We start from the raw sequence: 26,760 nt of genomic DNA, 5'->3' as shown, positions 1-26,760 counted from the left end.
CCGGTTATTTAAATAAACCGGTTACATTACCGGCACCGCACGTAAATCGTTTTAACCTGCCCGCCGCCGGTGTTCGGCTGCCGTTGCGGAGCGGCGTTCCTCTGCTGCACCTGAAACGCGTCACCGCGCGGGGAGCGTCGGTGATGGATGGGCACCCCGTCCTTTTACTGTCTACGAAACTCATTTTCAAAATGATACTTGGAAATGGAGCCACAGAGCTTCCTTTCGGCGTATGGGCAGTCGCACAGCTGTCTCTGCGTGTCACTGAGAAAAGTGAATCTACGTCGAGCGGCGGCAGGGGAAGGAGCCGCCTGGCTGGCAGCTGGAGCGTGTGAGCTTCGCCCAAGCGTGCGGCCCCCCTGAAGCCCGGGAGGCTCCAGCCGCCAACGAGGGGCGCGCGCTCGCCTTGGCGTGCAGAGCGGGAGCTTCCGTCAGTGGGAGCTTCCCCCAAATGGTTCGGTGGGATGGGGAATAGGGAGCGAACCGCGGGGCCCGGCGGGGCGGAGGGGGAGGGCGCTGTGGGGGCGAGGGGAGGGTGGCAGTGATGGGCAGGGTGGGTGAGTCCGGGGCCACCCGGCCAGAGGCTCGGGGAAGGCCACACGCATCACGGCAGGCTGTGGAAAACTTCCTCTGTGTAGCATAGTTTTCGTGGCACATGCCACAGGCCAGAAAACAGGGTTGAAGATGTGAGGCGTGATTAGCCCAGCGTCCTTTAAAAGAATGTTACGTCTAACAGCTTTGCGCTTCAGAGGTGGTTGCATCTTGACTAACAGTCTCTGTGCTTCACTGCAGCTTGCTTTACAAAGTGATCTCCTGAAAGCAGGTTAACGGGATAAACCACGCCTGATAATTTTATTACAAAATAACTTTATTTTAATGTCTTAGTCATACCTTAACATACCACAGCATACCGTGCCATCAGATAGATCGCAGTTTTTAGTCTCGTAGCGTGACGTTGTCTCCTTTCTAGCACTTGTGGCTATCATCTCTTAGCTGAAGTGTCAGAACTGCTGCCCGTATCTTAGAAGCTGAAAATAAAATACTGCCCACCAGAAAGGCAGCTCTTGTTGCAAAACACCCGCTTGTAGTTTTAGTTAACTGGGTAGAGCAAGTGCTGTTTGTGAAAAGAGTAATAGAGTCCTTTTTACCCATAGATAGCCTCTGGGGAAATCCCTTAGTCATGAACTAGGTGAGTAGCAGAGTATTTCAAAAACAGTGTGAGGTATTTAGAAATGGAGTAGAGGTAATAATGCCTTAAGTTAGAGAAATGGAGAGCATAAAAGGGTTCAGTCACTCTTTTGTTGGTTGCAGGGTATTAAATACACGTGTCCTCAGCTCTTGTCCATCCAGACCCATAAATGGCAGGCACGTTTTATATTAGACCGTTAATGCTACCACTTACTGGCTTTGCTTTTAAGTATAGAGAGTTTTGCCTTCACATATAGGGTCCATAACTGTATTCTCAAGCAGGGTTATTAGGGGTTAGCCTTTTCTATTTATACGCAGTCTTGTTTTACTTGGGAATGGTATAACTCTCTGCTCTATTAAGCATACGAAAACGCTAATATTTTTCAGAATGTACGGCACGAGTTAAAGATTTTGAATGTGCACTTGTGTAATGGACACAGCCTCTAGTTCTCTTTATTGTCCCAAACATTGTATTTTAATTTGAAACCTTCATTGGTTGAAAGTTTGCCAAATGTGTAATTCACCACTGATCTAACAGTAAGAGCAGGTCTAAACATGCACAGTAATACGAAGGTTGCCAGCCCTTTGCTTGTATCTGTGGATACCAAAAACAGCAGAACCAGTTCAGAATACTAGAACAACAGAATGCAGAACAAAATCTTGTTGTGCAAGTTTTAAAACTTTTATCTGTGTAACCTTTGTAAGGATTGTAGTGGGGTTTTTGTGCTTTGTAGTTAAGTAACACAAGTCCTCATGTTCCACTCTGTGTCTCCCCATGTTTCCTTCTGCAGTATATACAGTAGCGATGACGACGAAGAAGATGTTGAGATGTATGATCACGATTATGATGGTCTGCTTCCTAAGACTGGAAAACGTCACTTGGGAAAAACCAGGTGGACCCGCGAAGAGGTAAATCCAAGTTCATTCATCTCCAGCATGTAAAAAGACAGAGAGAGCATGGATCACGTTCTTCTCCGAGTTGCTTATCTGGAAACTAACTTGAGTAAAAGTCCCATGTACATGAATGAGGACAAAGTTTTTGGCCCTTCAGCTACATTCACTGTTTTATTTAACTTTGAGGATCGTTTTTCTCTTTTAAATAAAATGTATTCACACCATTTTTTTGAATGGCCACCAAGGTCCACACTACAGGTATGTGAGTCTCCCTGTAATCCCTGTTGGAGAAAGAGATTAAGAGTCACCTGCAGCAATGCTTGGTTGTTACTGCTGCCTCTTTTTGTTTGAAAATGGTTGCTATGCGAGAACTGATGTGTGTTCAGTGTCCCACAGCAGCAAACAACTGTGGCGGAAACTGCTGCGGTCCTTCTTGTGCCATTTGCAATTTGCACTTTAATTGCAGCATTATGGCTCTGAGTGGAAATAAATTAAAAACTGGAAGAAAGAAATCCAGCAGTACCAAAGTCCAGCATTCAAGATGTATTTTGTTTTTCAAGGTCAGAATGAGTTTCAGTCGCGGTACCCTTGTGCTGACTTTCCGGGTAAATTGTGGTATCAAACTCCTTTGCCAGGTGGATATCCTGTGGCCATTTAACTGGTTTGAGTTTATTGCGAAATACATTAATACAGTTCTTAAGCTATGTTTTGACTTTCTCCTCTCTAACAATGTATATTGATATATAAACAGTGGCAGGTCACCTCCTGCAAGCATTTTTTATTTTTTTTAAATCATAGTCAGCTCTTACGGAGGCGGATGTGTTCGTGATGTGGCCTGGGAGGAAGGGATGGCCATGGAGCCCAATGGCCACTTCCCTGAACTGGGAGCATACTGGAAGGCACTAATCGGGGAAGGGGAGGGTTGCCCTCCCTCCTCTTATCTCTTGGGGCAGTACTCGCTTGTCTTACACTCTCTCGTTCTTTCCCAGTACATGAGATTCGTTTCTTTTGTCTTTAGGGTCTGTATTTCTGGCCTTATCATTAAAAATACCGGGCCAAATTTCTTGCAATTGTGAGTACGCAAAACTTCCTCGCAGTGATCAGGAGCAAAAAGGAGCCATTAGTTTTATTGTGCATTCACTGTACATGGATAGGCAATGAGCAAATTACTGGAACTCCCATTACTTGCAAGACATAGAAAGCTTAAGGCTGTGATTTTCAGAGGTCCCCTAACAGCTGGGTGCCCGAGTGTTGCTGAATGTCATTGTTAATTCTGATGCCTGGCATCTAAACATCCATGCCCTCCTGTAAATCCAGTGCAAGAGTAACAGCTACATTGCTTTGAGCAGTAAAATGGGAATGTATAATGTGAGTCAAAGAACAGCACAGGAAAAGTCAGTCTTTCTCCTGTAGCACAATAAAGAAGCTACCAAAATCCACAGGAGTAGAAAAATCTCCTGATTTAGGCAATTAAAAATACGTGAAGACTACAGACCACCCCCCCACACACACACTCAAGATGCAGAAATAGATGCATAAAAAGCTAGGAGGAGGCGATTTTTTTTAAAATGTATTTTGTTTGTATTACAAGAATTTGCAATATTGATTATGTTTGGTTTTTTTAATGATTCAGGATGAGAAACTGAAGAAGCTTGTGGAGCAGAATGGCACAGAAGACTGGAAAGTCATTGCCAATTTCCTTCCTGTAGGTGGATATTGGTTTCTGTTTCCAGTTCTAGTGACAACTCTTTATCAGAGGTTTCCAAGTAAGGGAAAGGGGAGTGGTTGCTTTATAGTTACATTTTTGCAGGAGATATAAAACAGATGGAGGCCTCAGAAATTTAGTTAGAATTTTGTGGAAACCCTTACCTTTATTTTCTTTTCATTTCTCAGAAAGGGTTGGAAAAAATCAAGCAAAAATGGGGGTTGGAGGGGTGTTGCACAGTAGATGGTCAATGTGACGCTGAAACAGAATGTCTCAGCACAGAGAGAAAATAGCTTTGATGAATTGTGAGTGTGGTTTAGAAGACGATTGTTTTGTGAACACTTTGGCTGTTGTAGAAATACTGCCTGTGGAAGCATGACAGCTATTGTGCCAGACAGTGAAGATTCAGTTTGTGTAGGTTTGGCGAGACAGCCATCACTGCGGGAGCGATGGGAATATTACCTAGTTCAGTGAGCAAAGTGGTAGTTGAGCACCTTCTTCTCAGGCCTACTGTATCACTCCGTATTGTTTAGTAGTCGTAGCTGAAATACATCGGGAACAAGCGTGCCTAGATAAGAGCGTTATCACTCTACATTCATCTTGTCTAAAGAATGATCTGCTTTGCATATTTTGCATTTCACTAGAATCGGACAGATGTTCAGTGCCAGCACCGATGGCAGAAGGTACTAAACCCAGAACTTATTAAAGGTCCGTGGACTAAAGAGGAGGATCAAAGGGTAATCAGTTTTCCTTTCCGTCTGATTAATGCCTTACTAGCGGATTTCATGTGTTGGGGCAAAACTCCCAGAGACTTCGGTGGTCTCAACACTAATAGGGCCGGAGGCAGACTGAGCCTATCAGTACCAAGGCTTGGTATTTGTGTAGTGCTGTCTAAGTTTTCTACGCAAGTTAATTAACGTTGCTTTACAGCACTGTAATGTAGAATTGCAGTCTAGAAATGCCTTAACTATTACCAGATTTTTCCTTTTGGGTAAAAGCATAAATGGGAAGTGGGGAACCTTAATTGTGTGTCAGTTTTACCGTGGCAATTTTGAGAAATGTTGTTGAAAATATTGCTCCACCACAGAAAAATTTCATTGATTCATTATGCATCGTTAAATACAGGCAGTTTTTATGTCCTTCTTTGAAGGTAATAGAACTCGTGCAGAAATACGGTCCAAAGCGCTGGTCTGTCATTGCTAAGCATTTGAAGGGAAGGATTGGAAAACAGTGCAGGGAGAGGTGGCACAACCATTTGAATCCAGAAGTGAAGAAAACCTCCTGGACAGAAGAGGAAGATAGAATTATTTACCAGGCACACAAGAGACTGGGAAACAGATGGGCAGAAATTGCAAAGTTGCTGCCTGGACGGTAATGACATATACCTTTAGCTCTTAAATAGGAAAAAAGGAAAAAACTGCAGGTCTGAGCAGTCCGTTTCGGTTGCCTCAGGCTGCACTTTATAAGTACAAAAATTTGGGGATCAAAACCTGGAAAGCCAGTGACATCGATGTGCATTTTTCTCAGTGGGGAACTGTGCTGGTTGGTCAGTACATGGAACAGTGCGCTATTTTTATGTGCTTTTAATGTTTACCGTAGGTAAAAAACCCCAGTAACTAGAGCGAGACCGTAACAGTTTCCTAAATGTCTGTGCAGACTTACTTGTGCTTGCAATAACTGTCAAAATTTAAATTGATTTAATAGGGAAGGATCAGGCTCTGCAAGTGGAACGTAATTTACATTCGGCTAAGGGCATACCTTCAACATGAAATCCACTCTGTTTGTTCAAAATGATTGACGAGAAGGCTGCTTCAACATTTGTAATTGCTCCTGAATCATCCAGATGATTTTGACCTGTTGAAAATCCATGTATAAACCAGGAGAAACTGACTTCCTCAAACTCTGGTCCTGGAAATACTTGTCTCATTTTGAAAGCTTATGCACAGCTTGCAGATAATTTCAGCGATTCAGTGTCATATTTGCTCTGTAGTAAAAGTGACTCAACATAAAGTGTAGTCAAGCAAATAATGTAAACAAGGGAGAGGTTTCCCTTCCCATTTTTATTCCTGCTATTTGGTGGAACATCTTCAAGACCTAAATATAATGCCTAAGATCATGATAGCCTTTTAAGTAGGCATTCCCTAGGCTGCTGTCACCTTCTAGAAGAAAGCAAGCAGGGAATTGCCCCTTGGAAGGGTTTTTTGTAGCTTCCACACATCACAGATAACCACTTCCAACGATACTGTGTGGTGGTGATGTTTTTCAAATAGAGGAGCTGTTTCTAAGCATACTAGCAAAATCTCACAGACTTGATAAGTTTCCTTTTTCTGAGTCAGTGAACATGAGAATTTGAATCTCAGTTTTTCTGCAGCCAAGAAAAATCCCAACAGCTTTGTTCGCTGAATTTGTGTGCATAGCGTGATGTTGTTATTGTCTAGGTGGCCAGTTGGAGGGTTGCTTGGAAGTTAGTCTTTTGACAGCTGTTCTTCACAGTCTTTCTTTCCACAGCAATGAGTTGCAATAAAACTCCACTGTAATATTAAGATTTAGGAAGATGACGTTGGCACTCCTTGAAGGTAGCCTCAAAGGGGGTTAGCCTTTGCTGTCACCTCACCTCATGGGAATGAGGAGAAGCTGAAGTTATTAATTTCTTACAGTTTGAGGACCTAAGGCTTAGAGATTTCTTTAAAATGTGCATAAACAACTGTAGCCCATTTGTCTTTTCCCTTATCTTTTATACTGAGCATGTTTCCTGAGAAGTAGAGAGTAGCATTTGTAAAGGTGGGAGCACAGGAGGAAGGTCAGAGAACAGCCCAAGGTTTGGGCAGAAATGCCAGCAGCAGTTTCCTGCCTATTGACCTCTCTGAATCGGAAACGCTCTTTTTTAAAACTCCTCAAACGTGTGTCTTTCTGTTGCAGAACTGATAACGCTATCAAGAACCACTGGAATTCCACCATGCGCCGAAAGGTTGAGCAGGAGGGCTACCTGCAGGAGTCCTCCAAAGCCTGTCACTCCTCAGCAGCCGCTGGCTTCCAGAAGAGCAACCATCTGATGGCCTTTGCCCACAACCCGCCTTCTTCTGCACAGCTGCCTGTAGCCGGCCAGCCCCCGCTGAGCAGTGACTACCCCTACTACCATATCTCTGAGCCACAAAATGTAAGTGTCCTGAAAAATGGGGGGGGGCGTGTTTTTGTGTTTTGCTTTGTTGAATGGGTGGGTGCAGTTTAGCCATACCTGGTTTCAGGAAGCTTGAAGGGTTTTCTCCCAGTCTTGGTGGGCTTATGTGTGTTTGATGTCAGGCGAGGACTTCTTTGGCTTTGACTTCATTCAGCCATGAAAACATGTACCTTTCAAATTGATTGCCGGCATTCAGGTGGTAGAATCGGGTTCAGCCGTTTCAATGTCTTGTAAGAAGTGAACATGTTTCCAGTACTGTTCCGTATAGTGGTGAATATTACATTTCTTGAAAATCGGTTGAATCGTGTTAATTCTGTGTTCTATGTCAAAATTTCCCACGTTCCCTTCAGTAATATTCTGTTTGTGGGCTGCCTGTCAGAACCAAGTAAACAAGTATTGTTTTTAATCTGATTCTTTTTCTATTAATGATTAATAATGAAACAGGCTGCTGCTTCAGACAGAGTTTTAGATGATAATAAATTGCATCTTTTACATTTTCACTTCAATTTAGAAAAATCTTACAAATGCATCTATAAATTATTCATCTTTTCTCATTCAGGAAGGGTAGATACTTCGTATATGCGTTTTCTTTCTTCCTCTGTAATGCTCACCACCATATTCCTAAGAAACTGTTTACTTTCCTTGTAATCACTAATCACTGTTGGTTTTTTGGCTATTATGTCTCCATAGATTAAATATTAAGTACCTACAGCCAAAGTATGTTTAACACAAATTCACAGTGCAGGCAGACGCTCTGATAGAAATAATAACTTTTAGTGTCTTTTGCTTTTTGGCCTAGGTCCCTGGTCAGATCCCATATCCAGTAGCACTGCATGTAAATATTGTCAATGTTCCTCAGCCAGCTGCTGCAGCTATTCAGGTAGATAACTTGAACCTCATTTCCAGAGTCAATTTGTTAAACGTTTGATAAGTGAAAATGCAGATATCGTACGTTAAGGAAACATTTTAATGTAATAAGTGTGGTGAAGAGAGAAAGCGGGGAAGGTGGGGGAGTTCTAACATGGCTAATAATTGCTTCTTCTGAAGTGGATTTAAAACACAGTAGTTGACATCTGATGTGATAGCTTTCACCTTCTCTGTTTCAAATGTCTATTCTGAAATTCAGCAGGGACTTTGGTAGTGGAAAACACAATTGACGTTTGTTTCATCTTTGAGTCTAAGTTGGCTATTATAACCACAGGACGGCAAGCCATAAGCATTTTAGTTGCTACATCCTATCAGACCTTTATCTTTTCTTTTCCCTTAACTCTTAATTTCAGAGACACTATAATGATGAAGACCCTGAGAAAGAAAAACGAATAAAGGAATTAGAGTTGCTACTAATGTCGACTGAGAATGAACTGAAAGGGCAGCAGGCATTACCAGTAAGATTGTCACTGTGTGCTTGGATGGAGGGATAGCAGCGTTACCCCAGTGCTTGTCTTTTTAACTTTTTACTCCCCCTCTGCCTTCGATACTAATCAAGGCTCTATATTTCCGTTTTAAAAGGATGAAACATAGCACATATATAATCTGTCTTTGCTTCGCAAATTCTTTTATTGGAAAAAAAAAAAAGCGGCAAACGATTTGCAGGTATTTTACTTCACAAAGTGGGAGCAGGGCTGGGCTCTGTAACATGATGTAATATTGGAAACGTGATGATTGTACGAAAATGAAAAATCCCACAGAACTTAAATCAATGGGATCTGCATTTCTGAAAGTGTGCAATGGTTCATGTGATGAAAATGTAGTGCCTGTACGTTAGATTTTTCTTCTCTGTTGTATTCTTTCCTTCAGCTGTGTTTTATACACTTCGTAAGCTTCAGACTTGGTGCATGTTTGACAGTTTGTTTTACTTCTCCAAATAATGTTAGATTCTTCATAACTGCATGTGTGGAGCAAATGCTGGCTATTACTGAATTCTCACACTTCGTTGTATATGCCATTGGATGTTCATGTGTGAAAACCCTTACATAATTACTTAACACCATCACCGAAGCCAAGAATCCCCAAATCGTTTTTGAAGATAGGTGATAGCCAGCAGATTCTTTTTTTGGGTAATATTTAAATTAATAGTAAAACAACTGCATGCATGATACGTTAGTTTGGCCACTTTTTAACTTTAGTTAATGTTTTGCAATTTCTTCTGTTGCATGATCACACTGGAAAGAAACTTCTGTTAATTTGTTCTTCTGCTTTCCTAACCACGTTGATTTGACAGCCTCTTCATTGCATTGGTGTAAGCTGTAGCGTTAGACAGGGATAGCAGAAGAAAAGGAGATAAGCAAACAAAAGCAACTCTAACTCTTAAACCCTTTAGCCTTCTACAGTGCTGAACGCTCAGTAGGGAAATCCTGCCGTTTCTCGCTTGTCACAGAAAATGACTTGCAGACACTTTTTGAGCTTTTGGAGTAACACGCTATGAGTTGATTTTGTGTTAGTAATGATATATGCTCATAATCCTGGAAGTAAATTATGAGGTAACTTTGGGATAACAAATACAATGCCGATATTACTTAAAACGAGATCTTGCACTGATGAAAGGAAACATCTTGACAATTGTTTCATAGGCATAAGCTTTTAGATGATGATGCAACTACTTTTATCTTTCCTCCAGTGGCATCTGACACCTTGTGCAATTTCATTGCTAAGTTCCTTCTGCCTTCCCCCCCCCTTTTCTTTTTTTTTTTTTTTTTTTCCTTCTTCCTTTAGACACAGAACCACACATCAAACTACCCCGGCTGGCACAGCACCACAATTGCTGACAGTACCAGGACCAGTGGTGACAATGCACCTGTTTCCTGTTTGGGGGAACATCACCACTGTACTCCATCTCCACCGGTGGATCACGGTTGCTTACCTGAGGAAAGTGCATCCCCTGCACGGTGCATGATTGTTCACCAGAGCAACATCCTGGATAATGTTAAGAATCTCTTAGAATTTGCAGAAACACTCCAGTTAATAGACTCCGTAAGTAGACTTGCCGCCTCAGGTGGATTCGTGCGTGGTCAAGGAGCGAGGGGAGAGGAACTGGGACAGTCCTAAATGTGTTGGTTTTTTTTTTTTTTTTCTCCGAGTAACTTCTAATTGCTACAAGATCTGAAGCTTAGCTTCTGACATAACAAAACGCGGCTGCTCGTAAATGAAGCCTTCGAGTGTGGACGCATATGCTTTTTGTGGGTGTCTCCCTTTCCTGCTGCATCTTGGTATGGGAGTGTGATTTTTAGCAAACTGCACAATAGGAGCTTGAAACGATCTCTCGATATTAAGCCTCCTTAAAATGAAATCAGAGTGACCGTGAAAAATTTTAAACAATGAAATTATATTTATTTTTACTCAAAGTGACACACGCCATAGGTTTATACATGGCTGCTCATGTATCTGCATCATGTTCTAAAAGTTCTTGTTGTAGCTTCAGTAGCTGCTTCTCAAAGTTTAAGGAGCTTGCCGTGGCGTATGTGAAGATCTGGAAACGCGCATTTTAAGTGCTGAGTAGCTGACTGACGTTGACATGGGCCTTTTCTCATTCTGGTCTCTGGGGTACTACGGGTAACAGAAGTGGCACATTGAAATACGGTTGTTGGTGGCACCCTCCTTCAGCAGCAGAGGTGTCTGCTTCATGCAGCCTCACGTCCCATTCAGCACCTCCAAAGCAGGCGTGCGTGTTACAAGGAGACCAGTCTTGGTATAGAGCCCAAGGCACGCTTTTTTTTTGGTAGCGAAAGGCACTGTTTTCATACCAGGCAGAAAACCCTGGGCAAGTAGATAGTCAGGATGTCATTTGACTCATTGTTTCTTTAGGGACTCGGTTGCCAGCAACACTACTAGGATGTTAGACAGTTTGATGTGATCAAGGTATATACTGGAAACACAAATAGGCGTTCACAATGTTACTACTCAAATAAACAGGGCCAAGCTGAATTGAACTGGGAAAGACTTTGGTGGTGGTGGTGGTGGTTACGGGCATATCCTAGCGCTGTATTTTCATGAGGTGGCACTGTACACTGTCTTATAGCTCCGTGCCTCCCACGTTGTTTCAGGATCCTTCATCATGGGGTGATCTCAGCAGTTTTGAATTCTTTGAAGACACAGACACTTCGGCTAGCAAAGCTCCCTCAGGCAAAGTCGTGCAGCTTCAGCAAAGCGGGGCCAGTGCTTGTAGACCTCAAGGACACCCCATCACAAACTTGAGCAAAATCATGTTGAACCAGGGCTCTCCTGGCTCACCAAAGTCCTTATCTGCCTCACAGGGCAGCATGGCTCCGTGGGTCCTTCTTCGCAAAAGGAGAGGGCACTCCAGCCCCTTAGCCAGTGGCCACGGTAGCACCTTGGTCCTAGCTGACGTCAGCAGCTCAACTCCTCCTAAGCGCTCCCCTGTCAAAAGCCTGCCCTTCTCTCCCTCGCAGGTAGATCAAGACTTCTGCACAGATGTTACTAATTCTCAAAAGTCACCCAGCCTTAACAATTTAGAAACTAATCCTTTGGAACAAATGACTAATTACCGTTGCGCTTGTTGATTTCACTCCGTGTTTGAATCTTCTCACTGCTCTTAGTCTCCACCGCTGAGTTTAGATCATCAGCAAGCTAACTGTTGATTCTCTTACTTTAAATTTGTCTGTGGGGCTTGGGTTTTTTGGTTTTTTTTTATTTGGATCGGTTTTGTAGGGGAATATGATTGCTTGCTTTGCTCTGGCTGTTAACTCCTTCAACTAGTAGAGTTTAACATTTCTGATCATTTGTAATACTTTCCATCTCTGTCCACTTACAGTATGATTCATTGACCTAGAAAACCCCAAACTGCATTTAAATAGCATTCAGGTTGTGAGACAAGCTGACAACAACCAGAAAATTCAAATCACAGCTCGCCATGCTCAACCCGGGCCACGTGGGGTGGAGCAGAATAGGAATGAGGAGGAAAATGGCCTGTTAAAATGGCCTGGCGTGCACTTCCAAATTCCTGACCATGGTTGCTTTGTTTCACAGCTGTAGCACTATTTAAAAGTGTTTTGGTTTTTTTTTTTGTTTGTCTGTGTTGGTTTTGCCTTGGTTTGGCTTTAGTCCTTGAAGTCAGAGAAGCATTATTTCATGAAGGATAGTAAAAGTTTGCATGATCTCCCACTGTATCTCCCATTACCTATTAGGTATTTTAATCGTATATGATTTATCCAGTGAAATCTGTATTTTCTTACATGCCATATTTTTATAAAGTGTGTTTTAATCTGATTCAATTGAGTTAAGAAGGTAATATGGTGAATCATTGTCAGCATAAGAGATACCACTATGCTGACAGATTTGTAGACACTAGAAGTGGAAACAGTATTTTAGGTTTCTATGTAGAACTCATGCAAAAGCAATTTTTCTCCAAACTAATACTGCCGCCTCCTTTTCGGTCAGCTATTTCCATTCCAAAACACTCCACGCACCCGTCACAGGTGGCAGTTTTCATTTTATGCTGTAAAATCAGAGCACTTTGTTTTGAGAGAGATGATAGGAAATTTATTTTCCTGTCATAAATACTTTATTTAGTGCCTTAAAAGCACCTGGATTCCCTGTAGAAATCATTGTGGAATTCAGCCCCATTTCCTGTGGGTTTATTCCTGAAACATCCCTTACTCAGTTTCACCCAGTTCTTACTTGGGCACACTGCTCTTAATTAAAATTAAAATGTACTTGCAGAAAATCCAGATCAGGCTTTTAAGATGTGGCTCTTAAAGTGGCGGAGAGTGTTTCTCATTGGAACAGAGTGTCATTTTCTTTACAACTTTCCTCTCTAGAAATGCTCTGTTTGGCTTCCCGAGTGCTCCAGCCAAACTGTTTGAGTATTGTTTTGCCATGTGGTCAGGTACCCCATGTACACCCGCCTGCATCATAGGATCAGGAGAATCTCTTATGCCAGTCAGAAAGAAACAATTTTCTTTTGTTCAATCACATCACCTTAAGAAGTCAACGTTGTAATCTGGAGGTTGATTTTTCCTCTCCCTGCCTGCAGTTCTTAAACACCTCATCCAATCACGAAAACCTGAACCTGGACAACCCTGCGCTAACTTCCACGCCGGTGTGTGGCCATAAGATGGCTGTTACCACGCCCTTCCACAGGGACCAGACTTTCAAAGCTCAGAAGGAAAATCATGTGTAAGTCTGTTCTCACGTTGTCTTGTCAGATTCATGAAGGGTCGTTTCTTCAGGTTCGCAGGCAACCAAAGTGCTGGGTCACCGTATGCTTCCTGCAGAGTTGTTTACTAACACATTCAGATTTTTCTTAGTTTGGAGTAGAACTTCCACTTTGTAACTATGGAGGTAGGTTATTAATTCAGAACGATCATACATATAGTCTCAACAGTTTTTTAAATAAAGCCATTCCACTTTATCACAGCTGAATAGATGGTCTGCCATAAAAGTAAAATGGATTATAGGATTGCAGGAAAATACTTGGCCAAGTCTTACAGCAGCCACTGCCTGAACGCACGTATTTCTGTAAAGAGGTAATATTTCCAAGCATGTTCCTTTAAAGTTTTTCTCCCTCTTTTTAAAGTTTCAGAACTCCAGCAATCAAGAGGTCGATTTTAGAGAGCTCTCCAAGAACACCCACTCCATTCAAAAACGCACTTGCAGCTCAGGAAATCAAATATGGTCCTTTGAAGATGCTGGTAAGAAGGAAACAATGATAAAAGTTGCTTTGATAGTAGTGCAGAGGGATGTTCTGGGACTTGGATATAACGTTTCTTCCTTTCAGCCTCAAACTCCGACTCATCTTGTAGAAGATCTGCAGGACGTTATCAAGCAGGAGTCGGAGGAATCTGCAATAGTGGCTGGGCTACATGAAAGTGGACCCCCTTTGCTGAAGAAAATCAAACAAGAGGTAAATCTCAAACTTACTTGAGGCAATTTAATTCAGCACTCTTTGCTGAGAAACTTATACCAATACCTTTTCTGTTAAATAGCTGTGTCTGTTTTTCTTTCATGTGAGCCCCAAGATCTTAGTGTCGGTTCTATATAGTATACTAGGCATGCCTAATTCATCTCCCATTGATTTCCATAGAAGTCTTTCTGCTGTTTTCAGCAGGGGTTTGCTTGGGCCGTTCTAATGCAGTTTTCGTTTGAAACTTAAAAAGAAAAGAAAAAAAAATTAGACAGGAATTTGGATTGAATCTTTCTAATATTGGTGAAAACTATAGAAGAACCCCACGGGGACCAAGCTCCATGGAGTGACTTAGAAACCTGAACAATTGAGGACATTGCATTATATTACTTTGTCACTAAAGTTCTAAAAATACATATATTCTCAAGCCTTTCTAGGGGATTAAACTCCTGAATAGTGACAGAGTGCTGAGTGCAAGTATTCAAAGTTTTATTGGGTGGGGATTTTTTTGAGAACCTTGAACTTTTTTCTTCTGGAAAGAGCAAGGGTGCTGTAAAAGACAGTACTGTAAACATGCATTATGCACAGCGGTGAAGAATATTTATTCAGTTTATTAAGCAACTGACAGATAAATCTCCTTCTGGTCAGTTAGGTACCATTTTTTATCATGGTGCCTTTCCTGCTTTCAGGTGGAGTCTCCCACAGATAAAGCTGGAAATTTTTTTTGCTTGAATCACTGGGAAGGAGAAAACCTGAACACTCAGCTCTTTACACATGCGTCTACTATGGAAGATGTGCCAGTAAGTGCAAGTTTTCATGCCACCAAATGATTTTTCTGTTTTACATTCCTGTCCAGTTCTTAAATGCAAGAAAGAAAGAAAATATTCTGCCTGACCTTCCTCACAAGTAGGCATTATTCATTATTTCCATATCGTTTTCCTGTATTAAGCATAAGAAGCAAAATCCCACTCTTAATTAGATCACTGTAACATCTATAGAAGGCAGCAGAAGTTGCAGTCATCGTGCAGCCCACAGCCTTTGTAATGAGCCTGCACTTGGAGGATGCTTGCACCTGTGTATAGAAATGACTAGGTCGTGGAGTTAAAACTGGTAAAAGAAAGAGAGAGGCTGTTCTGTTTTGTGCAAAGGAGACCTTGCATGAGCACAGTTCCCATTGCTTCACCAGGACTATTCAGTGTTACTGTTATTCTTGCACTTGGGAGTTTCACTGGATGAAAAACCTTTGCATGTGACAATGCTCCTGCAAAGCCAAGTCCCAGGGACCCCAGGCTGAGGTCTGCTCTCAGGCTGAGCGCTCCGGCCATAACCATGTTGCACCCTCTGCAGTCAGGCTGAGTTTGGTTTTAATACGTTCGAATCCAGGTTGTTCTCTTGAGTTACTGACAACGGTTTTTTTTTTTTCTTTTCCTGTTCAGAATCTTCTTACCAGCTCCATTTTAAAGATGCCTGTATCTGAAGAGGACAGTAGTTTTCACAAAACATTTGCAGTACCTAGGAACAGGCCACTAGCTAGTCCTCTGCAGGTAACTATTCTTTGATAAGAATACCCTTTGTATATAAAAATGCATATATATATATATTGCTTTCTCACGGACTGATTTGAAGTTTTGATTGTGGAAGAATGAAACGTTCAGATGAACGTGGTTGAGGATCTCACTTTACCCGTGAAGCGTGGGGACGCGGAGGCTACGGCTGCACCCGGAAGCTAAACAGGGCAAAGCCCCATGCATGGGGCATTGTAACTCCACTGGCTCCTGTGTTAGGTTGGTAGGATTGAGAAGTAATGCAGGCCAGAGGCTTTTTGCTATGGACTTCTTGTAGGCGGCTCTGCTGTTTTGGAGAGCAAGAGAGTTGAGTGGGGTGGTGGTGGCCAGGACTTGGCACTGGTCTCAGGGCGAGGGCAGGGGCTCTGGTGCTGCCTGGCTGGCCGGCACAGATGCAGTCAGTGTTGCCTGTCCAGACAAGCACCGGGACGGCCTTTCCCTCAGCACAAGCTGAGGTCGCACCAGAAATGGGGTTGTAAACAGTGGTCTGAAGTGGCCTCATAACGCGTATGGCCAGTTGTACGTCTTGGGATCTCTGAACTGAATTAAATGTGTGACTGTTTTAAAGTAAGCCAGATGCGAGGCTGGGTTTTATGCATTTAAGCTTTTTCCGAGTGTTAACAAACATACACATTTGCTGTGCTTCGAAATATAGCTGTTACATAGGGCCAACCCAAAGCCCACCAAAGTCATTAACAGACTCTTTGTCAACTCTTGCGGACAGAAGTCATTAAGAGAACTAAACGCAGTGTAGATAATGATCAGTTATCCTTCCTTCCCGTATATTTGAGGTAGACAAATAAGTGATTCTGTATCCCTTCTCCACACGGGCGAATTGAGGGAAAGTGTCTCATTGCCCAGGACCAGTCACTGTCAGAAAGGGAATTGTATGTCCCTAGTGACTGACATTCAGACAGATAGTCCACATGGCTAATCCTTTCCTTCCTCCCTCCTCCCCAGAATTTACATTAGGGGTTATTTACAGTGGAAAGGAATGAACAAAACATGGGTTTGTTTAAGCATCTTTAGCTGGCCTTTATAAAGTGAGATATTAAAATTTCACACATGTCCCCATTTGGCACAGTTTGCTGTAGAGTAGGTTTGTATTTTGCACTGCAGAATCATTTAATGAAAAGCAGCTCTGGAGAGCAGGGACTGTCTCTCCCCTCTGCATGGGGGTGCTTGCAGGGGCCAAGGACTCGCGCTCCCTATTACGTATTTGCTCTTTTCTTATCAGCCGTGTTTCTTAGCTGCACCGTGGTAGACGGCTGAGAGGAGGGTTTGAAGATCCACTGCCCCTGGGCTAGGGCAGTCATTTAGGGACTGAATTCAGACCATCTCATGGCAAAGGAGCCCAGGGCTCCAGCTTTGCAGGGCGTTGCTGGAGCTCCCCAGCCAGCACGTGGGAGGATGCTGCTGGTCCCGCTGCCCTGCCAGCGCCCCGACGCCTGGCCATGCCCCCCAGCCAAACTCTGGGCTCCTCCATGGGTTTAGGGCAACACTTTCAGGTAGCTAAACAGAGTACGTTGTGGCTTGTCCTGTTGGTGGTAGTGGCCTGCTCTCTGCCTGTAGTAAAAACGAAGCATCTGAGGTGCCTGTAAAATAGGATCTTTTGATCTTAGGCATAACAGTGTTATGTTTCCTGCTATCTAAAAATAATTCCTTTACAAGCTGCTGTAATTGAAAGGTCTTGTTTAACCTTCTCTCCTCACTCATGCTGATTTTGTTCAGGAAGTTTACATGAGTCAATTTGTGGGCCATTCTGGATCCCATTCTTCAGCCATTGCTCAGCAAAAGCCTCTAATTTTGCGTGTTAAAAGTCAGCTATTCTCATTGTTTGGATAAAGATGAATTTTCCTTAAGTAGGAACTAAGTCCAAAATGATTTCCCAACACATCTCAGTGTTTAAAATGGCTTGAACTGAAAGAAAAAGCAATTGTAAAAAGCCCCAAAATGAGTACTTAGTACACAGCTTCTTGGTGTACCTGTATGAAGGTAAAATTATTCTCTGCTGATGAAGAAACATCGAGTGTTTCAGCTGAACTGCAATCCTGAATGAAAAATAGGGCCGGAGGTTTCTGTGGTGGTGGCACAGACAGCTGTTTCAGAATGGAATACACACTTTTTATAGCAATGCGGTATTGTCTGCTGATGGCTGCACTCTCCAAATTGGACTTAGTGTCACGGTTAAAAGGGAGAATCTGCTTCATCCCTGGTAAGACTTGCCTGGCCTCACTGGAATTTGGCCCCGCACGGCTCAGAAAGGGCAGGCGGTCTGGCTCTCCTTCATGCCAGAAACTGCTGCTGCTCTGCCCTAACGCTGCTCCCCCTCCGTCCCAGGGGAGCCAGGCGTCTGTGATGAGGCCACAGCGCGTCTGAAGGGTGCAAAGCAATTGAAAATGTTAGCGCTGGTGCTTGATTTTGACTGGTAGCATTTGGTACGTGATCGGTTTTTAGCATGTTCTTGTTCTACACTTTCTAGTCTATAATTTGGTGTCTCGCCCACATACGTGTACACACACACTGACGCACACCCCACCACAGGACTAAATCCACTGATTCCATGCAGGTAGATGTTAAACAGGAGGGACCTCATCTGGGTGAAATTTAATTGTGTCTGCATATGTTTACATTGCTGCTGTTAATATTTTGGGCCTGATCCAACTGTTCTTACTTAGGCAAATTGACTTTAGTCCAAGTAAGAATTACAGCACTCTCTGCACCTTGGGATACGTGCATGGAAACAAGGGAAGAGGGAAAGAAAGAGAGCGTTAAACTTACTCTTGCTTTTGATATGCTTGGTTCTTAAAATTGTAATTTCTTTTAAATTTGAACTTACGTAAGAAGGAGGTAGCATGTTTATCAGCCCGCAGTATTTTTCATTGCACTGTATTTGCATAAAGAAAAAGGTATTTGGCTAGCAATAAGCTCACCAAAGTGCCTGATTACTTATTGTTTTGCTGTTAAATTCCAAAGAAGGCAAGAGTAACAAATGTTCAAAGCAACCTCTAAGGATATTTTTCACTGCATTTTGGACACACGACTGATCATGTGCAATTTAGTAAATAGTAGTTGCTGACCGTATCAGATAGTGTGATGATTCGCCATCACTTAGGAGGAACAGCATGTCGCATCGTTTGGCATGTGAGGTCAGGTAGCTGCATATAACTGCACTGGGAATGTGGTGGTATCAGTGTTGAACGAGAGCAATGGGGAGAAAGAGCCCTCATAGACCCGAGATGAGTTTGGGCTTCATCCTCATTTGGTCCCCTGGTTAGGTCTCCGTAAAACACTGGATGTAAAGGCAGCTGTATGTAGGATCTTTCTGGTAAGGTATGAAGATTCAGACAGCTTTTTTCACCCTGCGTGGCAAGTCTCACGGTTGTGTGTTGGGTATTCTCTCACTGGCAGGAATAGGAGATGTCTCACCAAAACCATGTGTTGCCTCGGGGTGGAATTGCTCTTACACTCCATTGCATGGATCCCAGATACTTCTGCTTTATATTGGTGGCATTAGTTAAGACCTATACTTTTGCGTCCTTTGTTTTTGTCACTCAGGCAATACTTAGTTTCACCATAGGGACTTTTGGCCTCACTAGGAACTTTTCCAAGGGTTAAGATTTGGGGATAACATACGAAGCTCTTACTGAGGCAAACTGATGATCTGTACTGAGCATTTGCTTGAACAGTGCCTCGTAAGAGGTTATGTGAAAACTGTGTTTCTGGCCCTTCCTGTGTGAAAGTAATGTTTTATTTCACATTATGTTCCATAGCAGTAGCAGTACATAATACAGACTTATCCTAACATAGACATTTTAGATAGAAAAGTAGGCTAAATCATAGACCATCCACCTAACCCTGCAGGCTATCAAAAGACACCATGAAATGGAACCTTTTAAGAAAATAGCGGTGCTTTGATATCTTCTTCCCCCAGTAACAAAGGAAACAACACAAGGTAGAAGCCCTGCAAGCTAAAGAGAATGTTCTTCAACCCCTAGCTCCTGTCACTTTCCATTTTTTAACCACAGACTGACACGTTTGAGCTCGAATTTCCTGACTTTCAGTGGTTTATGTAACCATTTTCTTTAAAGACTAAGTTTAAAGGATTTTAAAACAGTTACTTGGTTAACCTTTTCAAGAGCGTGAGCTGTCATTAACCTTAATTTTCTCTGTTTAAAAAGTGAAACATGGAATTTCATTTTTAGCTGATTGTCAGTCAAAATGTATAGGCAAGGCAGCGTCCTCTCCTGCAGCAGCAGCCTTTCTCTGGTTTTTCTCCACGGCTTTTTTGGGGGGCAAGAAGATCCCGAAGTCTCATAGTCTTCTTTGTTTAATCGAGGGAGAGGGGGAAGCACGCTTGTGCTCAAGCCCCGGGAGGTTTAAGGCTTGCACAGCAAGGCAAGGTAGCCCCCTCAGTTGTGTTGTCCCTTCTCTCACCGGTGGCCGATGTGCACAGGAGCTGTGAGGGAGGAAAAGGAGGTTTGAAGTTACAGGCCAGTCACCCCATGTTTTCCTCCAAGGGCAGCAGGATTTGAGTTGCAAACAGAGCAGGAGTTACAGCTGCCCCAAGCGGGCGATGGTCTCTCAGAAAGACAAGTGACAGCTTAACCATCAGCCATTTGCAGCAATGTGTGCTGATCCATGAATAAAAAAAAATTACTTAAGGACAAAACTGGAAAGGGACGGAATATCCTAATGTGAGTTGCAGGTGCTTAGCCCATTTCCCTATCTTTTCCATTAATCTTACTTGGAAAGCACACACTTCTCAAACAGGAGTTTTGTCTGAGTAAGGGCTTCAGGGTTAAGCTCTTAAAAGTGCCACCAAATAGCTCTTTCTAGCTCTGGTATCAGGCTTACAATAAAAGCTGAAAAGTTGGGTCATCTTACTCTCTCACATTTAGCAACCTGTATTTCTGAGCAACTGGGAAAGCCCCAGAGTTTAGGAGACGGCTGTCCCATGCCCCAGAGGAGAACTGGCAACATGAGCAGATATAGTGCTCTGCTTTAGCAAATGAAGTAGAGTTCATTTATGGTCACTTGAGCTTTTAATTAGTCTTTACTGTTTGGTCTTGATAAGTACAAGGGCTTCTCTTGGTTCTGCATCCTTACAGAATAGAAGGTCATATTATTCTACATGATAACATATCATATTCTGCTAGGAAATGGCTTTGTTTAGGGCATTGATTGTTCTGCAGTTTCGGAAGGAGCGCTGCATTTCTGTCGCAAGCCTTCTTTTCAGCGGCATGTTCTGCGAATTATCTATACCATGTAATCTAAGGGAAAACTGGCAAGAAACGCAGCTTTTTGCAGTAGAGAAACTTGATAACTTCTGTTAGTCTGAGCCTTCTAAATATTTTAAACATTTTGGCTTTTTTTTTTTTGGTTTTAAATGCTAGCACAACTTAGCTAGATTAATGGGAATGTATGTAACACCAGTAACTTTGCTGGAGTTGCTGAAGATACCTGCCAGCGGAGCGGAGATTTAAAATCTGTCTTCTAACCCAGTTCTCTGCCCAAAGATTTTTACTGCACTTCCATCAGTTTGGGAGCTCGGTACTGCAGGACTGCAGCAAGGCAAGGTGTCGTAATGCAGGAGCTTTCTTAAGCTATGCAGGCAGCACGTGAAAAGGCGGACCAGGCTCCAAGTGCAGAAGGACTAATTCTATTAGAAAAGCACCTCTCTGCAGTCTTTTCTTTCCTTCCTCTGGTCTGTTTTCTCTAGATGGTCCAAGTTTTTATTTAAAGTGCTTTAACTGGATATCCCAGTTACAGCTTTGACTGTTTACAGTTCTCATCTGCCTGAGGGCAGCTGAAGGCACGTTGCAGGGTAAGCGAGGTAGTTTTGCTGCCAGGAGAAGGATGTGCTGGTAGGATTACTGAGGTTAAAAAAAAATGAGCCAGGGAGCGTGACATAGCTGGAATTGTACCACAGGTCTGCAGTTTCATCCTGTGGGAACTCATAGTGGTATACCTTCTTCTCCCCGCCACTCCCTGGTTTAACTTAAAGAGAGAAAAGTGCTGCGAGTGGAAGAGAAAAATACAGCTAGAAGTACTGGCTGAAAAGGTTTAAATTCTTTTACTTGACAGCAGAACTAAGAGTAGTCTCCCACTCTTTGAGGCAATTAAAAAAAAAAATACATGGAATGAATTGTATTGCAGAAATCCCTTTCTTTCCCCACTGGCTAGGGATTTAGGTGCCAAAATGCACACCTCACTCTTTGGTGGCTGAATTTAAGTGGGATGAACCCACTGACTCAATGAAAACATGCCCATCAATTTCGGTGGGTTTTGGGTCAGGCCTTTTGGCTTCTAATTATGAAGCTTTTGTGTCCCCATCTGTTGATTTGCAGAGTTGGGCCTTTAAGTGTGATGGGGGAGATGCAACGGGCAAAAGGAGCCGTTTGACTTTGCTTTCTGTGCCGTTCCCCTGCGTGCCTCTAGCTTTCTGCCCAGGTCTCTTCTCTTTTGATACTGGTTTGCTAAGTGCTGCTTTCTGCGGGGCGCTGCTGCTTTCCTGTGACAGAGCCCTCTCGCTACTCGCTGCGGTGCTGGCGTGGAAGGAGGCGTTGTGCTTTCCCTTTTTTCCTAAGGGCTCCCATCCGTAGCTGTGCGTGCCCGGAGGCGGCAAGGCGCTCTGCCTGGGTCCTGGGACCCAGCGCTCCCCACCAAGGAGGGAAGTAAAACTTCTCGCGTCGGGATGACTTTCACACGTGCCTCCGGCGCTGCGCTGCAGGGCTGGCAAGGCAAAGGCATTGTGCTTTGTTTTGTGTTGGCTGCCAAGAGCCAAGGCTTCAGACAGAAAATGTTTATTAAAAATAATTGAGATGTGATCCAAGTTCCCCAGGATAGAATTGAAAGTTGTCTTAGTAAGTATACTACTTTAGTAAATATACTACTTCAGTAAATATACTACTTTGGGTCAAATTCTGCTTCTTTACTGGAGCAAAGCTCTCGCCGGCACCAGCAAGACTGCAGAGTTAGTCTCTCTTTATACATGTGTCCTAAGAGGGAAAAAAAAACCAGCATAATGTTTTTCTGGGGAAATACTACAAGGGGTCAGAACCCTGTGGGGAGGCTCTCCTGCGCTGTCTCTGCGGCAAAACTGGAGTAAGTTGTTTCAAGCAGGCTCGAGGCAGGGGTCTAGCGGACCCTCCTGCCGCCGGCTGCGCCCGCTGCCCAGGGCGGCTGAGCCCGGAGCGGGGGCAGAGGGTTACTGCCTGCCTGAGCGGCTGCTGCTGCACTGACATCAGGTTAAACGAAGACCAGGCTTTCGGTGGAATGAGTGACATGTAGCAGCCTGCTGAGATGTTGGAGATATCAGGATACAGATGTATTATTTTTTCTTCTCTAAGCACATGGCTGGTAATACAAAGAGCTCAGTGTAGATACTCACAATCAAGCCTAATTTATGAAATCGGGGCACTCCTTGCCTGAAGTTCCTGCTGTTTTTAAAAAATTGACGTACTGTGACAGATGGACTTTTCCTTACATGTTTTCAGTTGTTTAGGGGCCTGCTGATCTCACTTTTCTAGAGCAGTGCGTTTGAGCTTTGGGAGATCACTGCAAAAATACCGGTTGGACAGAGATTTTTGTCCTTTGAAATGATGGATATTCTGGACCTACCAACTGCTTTTGAGGTGTACAGACCAAATCTGAATTTTAAGTAAGTCTGACGGTGTTGTATCAGGCATTAATTTGGTCCCTGGTGCAAATAACTTTAAAAGAATAGGGTAAAATACTTGCAGGTGCCTGAGTACCGCTGAGGATCAACAGGAGGCCGTAAGTTCCCAGCTGATGTAGGTGCCTTTGAAAAAGTTACCCTGGAAGCTGTTTAACCAAGACATAAAAGAAGCTGTGGCCTGTCGCATGCATGTCTGCGGCATGCAGAAAGTATGTCACACCTGCTTTTTGGCTGCGGCGTGTGCCTGAGGCTGAGCCACAGCCAGCCCAGGCTGAAGCTCTCCAGAAAAGAGGTGCATGGCATGTTTGTTCACAGATGCGGCTTTCCCGCAAAAAGCTGCAGAAACTTAATGATTTGAGGCCTGACCTGGTTCTCCTTCACACGGGGAACTCCCGCTGAAGCTCAGCAGGAGTTTTGCCTGCAAAAAGGTACCAGGAGCAGAGGCAACATTTGGAACTTGTCTACGGAGAAGAGGAAGCCGTGTCTTGGGAAGCCCAGCAGAAGTTTACAGAGGAGTAATTTGCTTGCCCTCATCTTGGCCGCACTGCTTACTTAGTCATTGGGTTTGTCCCTTTTAGACTATACACCCTCCGAGGCAGGGAAACTCGGTCCCTGTGTTTGTACCAGTGCCCTGATTAGGGCGTGTTATGAGAAATTATCTGTATGTCATGTTGCCCAGCCTTTTACTATCCATATGTCTCAGATAACACTGTTTACAGTCAGAAGAACATTCTCCAAACATTCAGGCCAGAGAATAATTCAAGGATCCTCTCGCACAGTTAGCAACTAGAAGGAGCAGCACAAAGAGCCATGGGCATGCTGGGTCGGTTCTGCTCTTAGCAGGCGGTTTGCAGGCCATGAAATTATGCTTCTCCCCGTGTCCTAGGCGTTGGGAAGGCTTTGGCCATCTCGTTGAGCAACGTAGGTCTTGAACTGCAAAGGTGATCCTTTTTGAAAGCACAGGAAAATAGAGAAGGGTTTCTCCTGACTTGTCTTTGTTGGTGGATCTCGGGCATAGACCATCTCCATCTTCAACAGTACTGGAATCTCCTTGCTGGCAGGCAGCTTTCCGTTAAGCGCAGTCATGTGCACTTTTGGAATGTAGGGTGTTCGTGCAACTAGCTCCATAAAATAATAGAGTTTTTATTCAGGGCTTAGTGAGTATCAAAACGTGGGAAAGCAGACGCACCAAGTAAGTGAGAGAGTTCAATAGCAAAAAAAAAAAAAAGGAAAAAAGTATGTGTAAAAGTGTGTGTATACTGGTAAATTCCAGGAGCTTTGAAATTTCATTACTGTTTATAGCTCAAGGCAATGAGAAACATCTCACATGTGTAGTGAGTAAATAAATACAGCGCGCACAGCCCTCTGCAGATATGTTTATCTCACTTTAACATTATACTAAATGGTGTCTGTAACCTCCATAAATACCACAAGAAGTGAAATGGCTTACACAATAATTAAAATGCTGTTTCTGCTGAGAGTTGCCCCACCCCCCCGCCCTTCTCCTTTGCCGGAGGAGCTCTGCTAATGGGCACGTGCTAAGCGCTGTGCACAGGTGAAAGCAGCTTTGAGCGCGGGACTTTTTGTTACCTGTGGTCAGGCTGCCGAGACCGTCAGGTTCGTTTAGGGAACGCAGGGGCAGAGCAGCTGTATTTCTAGAGTAAGGGTTCGGCAGGAATTTGTGCGTGGTGATAGCACTGAACAGGCTTAGCTGTGGGCTTTAACCTGGCTGCGCCCTGTTGACTGTAAAGTCCACCTGCAAATAAATTCTCTTTTTAGACCTTTCACGGAAGGGAGAGATAAAAGGCAAGGCTATAGATGCGGCCTCGTAGAGGAGATGCTGTTTGAGAGAGCAGTGAGGGGGTTTGGATCCTGGCTCTTGCGGTGTGCCCCTCTGCAGGTCATCTGGCCTGCCCATCCCTCCGGTCGCTAACCGAGAAGTTGGGGGGGGATATTTTTTTGCCTGTTGTGTTGAGATCTCAATTTCTCTGGAGATGGGATGGCATCCTGCCGCGTGTTCCTGCAATGCTTAATCGCGAGCGGGCCCAGCTTTGGCTGGGGCTAGCAATAAATCCCACGGCGTTCACCCCAAATCTCTCTGCCTCCTTCTAATTTAGCATCTGAACAACGCCTGGGAGTCAGCGTCCTGCGGGAAGATCGAGGATCAGATGGCCCTGACGGATCAGGCGCGCAAGTACATGGCCGCCTTCCCCACCCGGACTCTGGTGATGTGAAAGGGTCGACGGACAGAGAAGCATTATGGTTTTGAGAACACTTCACCTCCGCTGGGAAATTCCTGTTTCTCTGCATGAAAACTTTTCATGAATGGGAGAAGAGCCTATCTTTGTTGTGGTACAACAGTTGGGAGCAGCACAAAGTGCATTTAGTCACTCAGCATATATATTCTTGTTGGATTTCACCCAACTTAAGAGGATTTTTTTTTTTTTTGAATAAATGATACTTGCCTAAATTATTAGGTATTAAGTTTGAATCAGTAATTAATGATCTTCAGTGCAGACTTACGATAAAGGTAATTTTTTGTCCTTTTTGAGATCAAGCAGACCTAATACACCAGTATTGTTATTTCAGTGATGTGCTAGCCAGGGGTGGGGTTTTGTTTGTTTCTTTTTTTACTTTTTTTTTTTTTTTTAATAATAAAAGAGCAGGTACTCAAACATATATTTTAAATCACTGAACAAAATGCATTGGTGTAAAATACTGAAGTGAAAAGCATTACTACAAACGCTAGTCTGTGCAAAAGGGGGAAAACTGATCAAGATCGTGAATGCTCAAACATCCATGCCTCTTGAAATACTCTTTCATTCTGTTATGGGTTCTAGACCATTATACGTTGTGTGTTTCTGTTTGGGGGGGGAATTAGCTTGCTTTAAAAAATATTACTGTATGAAACATAGATTTATGAGAAAAATTATATTTTTATTCAGTAATTTAATTTTGTAAATGCCAAATGAATACTGTGTTTTGCTGCTACAGACCTTAGCGTGTAGACATGCTGCTAGTGTAAGAGGAGCAGTAGAGCTTTATATGGAAAGGAAACAAATGTTGATGTTAGCTAATTGACTATGCACTAGCATTTCAGACTTTTTTATTTTAATTTTTTTTACATCATTTATATTTTTCCCCCTTTTTTTTTATAAGCAATATTTTTGAACACTGTTCCTGGGAGATTTTTTTTTTTTGTCTGGATGTGTTGTTTTGTTTCTCATTGGTTTGTAACAGCATGCATTGCACCTTCATATGTTTGGGAGAACACTGTCTTGTTCATGTTGTCTGTTTTGTTCCATGTCTAGCTAATTGTTCCCTGACTTGGGTCTTGTGTACTGAATCAGGTTCTTAGGAATATATGGTTCTTTGTACTGCCATACCAAATCTTTATCGATATGGCAAAACACTGATTTTATTTTATTTTTTTATTGTTTGGGTTTTTTTATAACAGCCTCTGACTTTGCTGCCTTAATAGCATTTGGTGCAGCTTCAGCTGCACTTAATTTTTTATACGACAATGTACTGCCTTGTAGATAAATAAAGTGTGTTCTTTTTTACTTAAATCTGCATGGTCTCCTAATCTTGTTTGTCTTTAGTGTTTGGGCGGTGTTGTTATAGGCAACAATCAAGCCGAGAAGGTTTTTTTTCCAGCATGCTTAGATAAGTAAGGAATAGTTTTGCGTG

The 26,760-nt window shown here is 43.2% G+C and overlaps 1 protein-coding gene across 3 annotated transcripts; it reads left to right on the top strand.

Annotated features, from left to right (window-relative positions):
• Positions 1-12: 12 nt before the first annotated feature.
• Positions 13-26,505, top strand: MYB (MYB proto-oncogene, transcription factor). Of its 3 annotated transcripts, none has more exons than XM_035899888.1 (15): positions 13-454; positions 1,980-2,097; positions 3,716-3,787; positions 4,432-4,524; positions 4,938-5,158; positions 6,707-6,944; positions 7,765-7,845; positions 8,246-8,350; positions 9,678-9,935; positions 12,955-13,097; positions 13,498-13,612; positions 13,699-13,824; positions 14,514-14,624; positions 15,261-15,368; positions 25,188-26,505. In XM_035899888.1, the coding sequence occupies exons 2-15, from the start codon at positions 2,017-2,019 to the stop codon at positions 25,302-25,304; spliced, it is 1,869 nt and encodes a 622-aa protein (XP_035755781.1). In that variant the 5' UTR covers positions 13-454; positions 1,980-2,016; the 3' UTR covers positions 25,305-26,505. The 3 variants fall into 3 exon arrangements, with proteins under 3 accessions (XP_035755781.1, XP_035755782.1, XP_009642639.1); XM_035899889.1 differs by lacking the exon at positions 13-454 and adding an exon at positions 11,006-11,371 and having other exon boundaries at positions 569-2,097; XM_009644344.2 differs by lacking the exon at positions 13-454 and having other exon boundaries at positions 569-2,097.
• Positions 26,506-26,760: the final 255 nt, after the last annotated feature.

Source organism: Egretta garzetta, unplaced genomic scaffold, assembly GCF_000687185.1.
Source record: "Egretta garzetta isolate BGI_Z169 unplaced genomic scaffold, ASM68718v1 scaffold397, whole genome shotgun sequence".
Lineage (NCBI taxonomy): Eukaryota > Metazoa > Chordata > Aves > Pelecaniformes > Ardeidae > Egretta > Egretta garzetta.
This window is presented reverse-complemented; position numbering and strand designations above follow the sequence as displayed.

Coding starts and splice junctions, on each gene's coding strand:
- MYB (XM_035899889.1), top strand. CDS start 1,942: ATGTTCCACTCTGTGTCTCCCCATGTTTCCTTCTGCAGTATATACAGT. Junction 13,613..13,698: donor ATGGTCCTTTGAAGATGCTG/GTAAGAAGGAAA, acceptor TCTTCCTTTCAG/CCTCAAACTCCGACTCATCT. Junction 13,825..14,513: donor TGAAGAAAATCAAACAAGAG/GTAAATCTCAAA, acceptor TCCTGCTTTCAG/GTGGAGTCTCCCACAGATAA.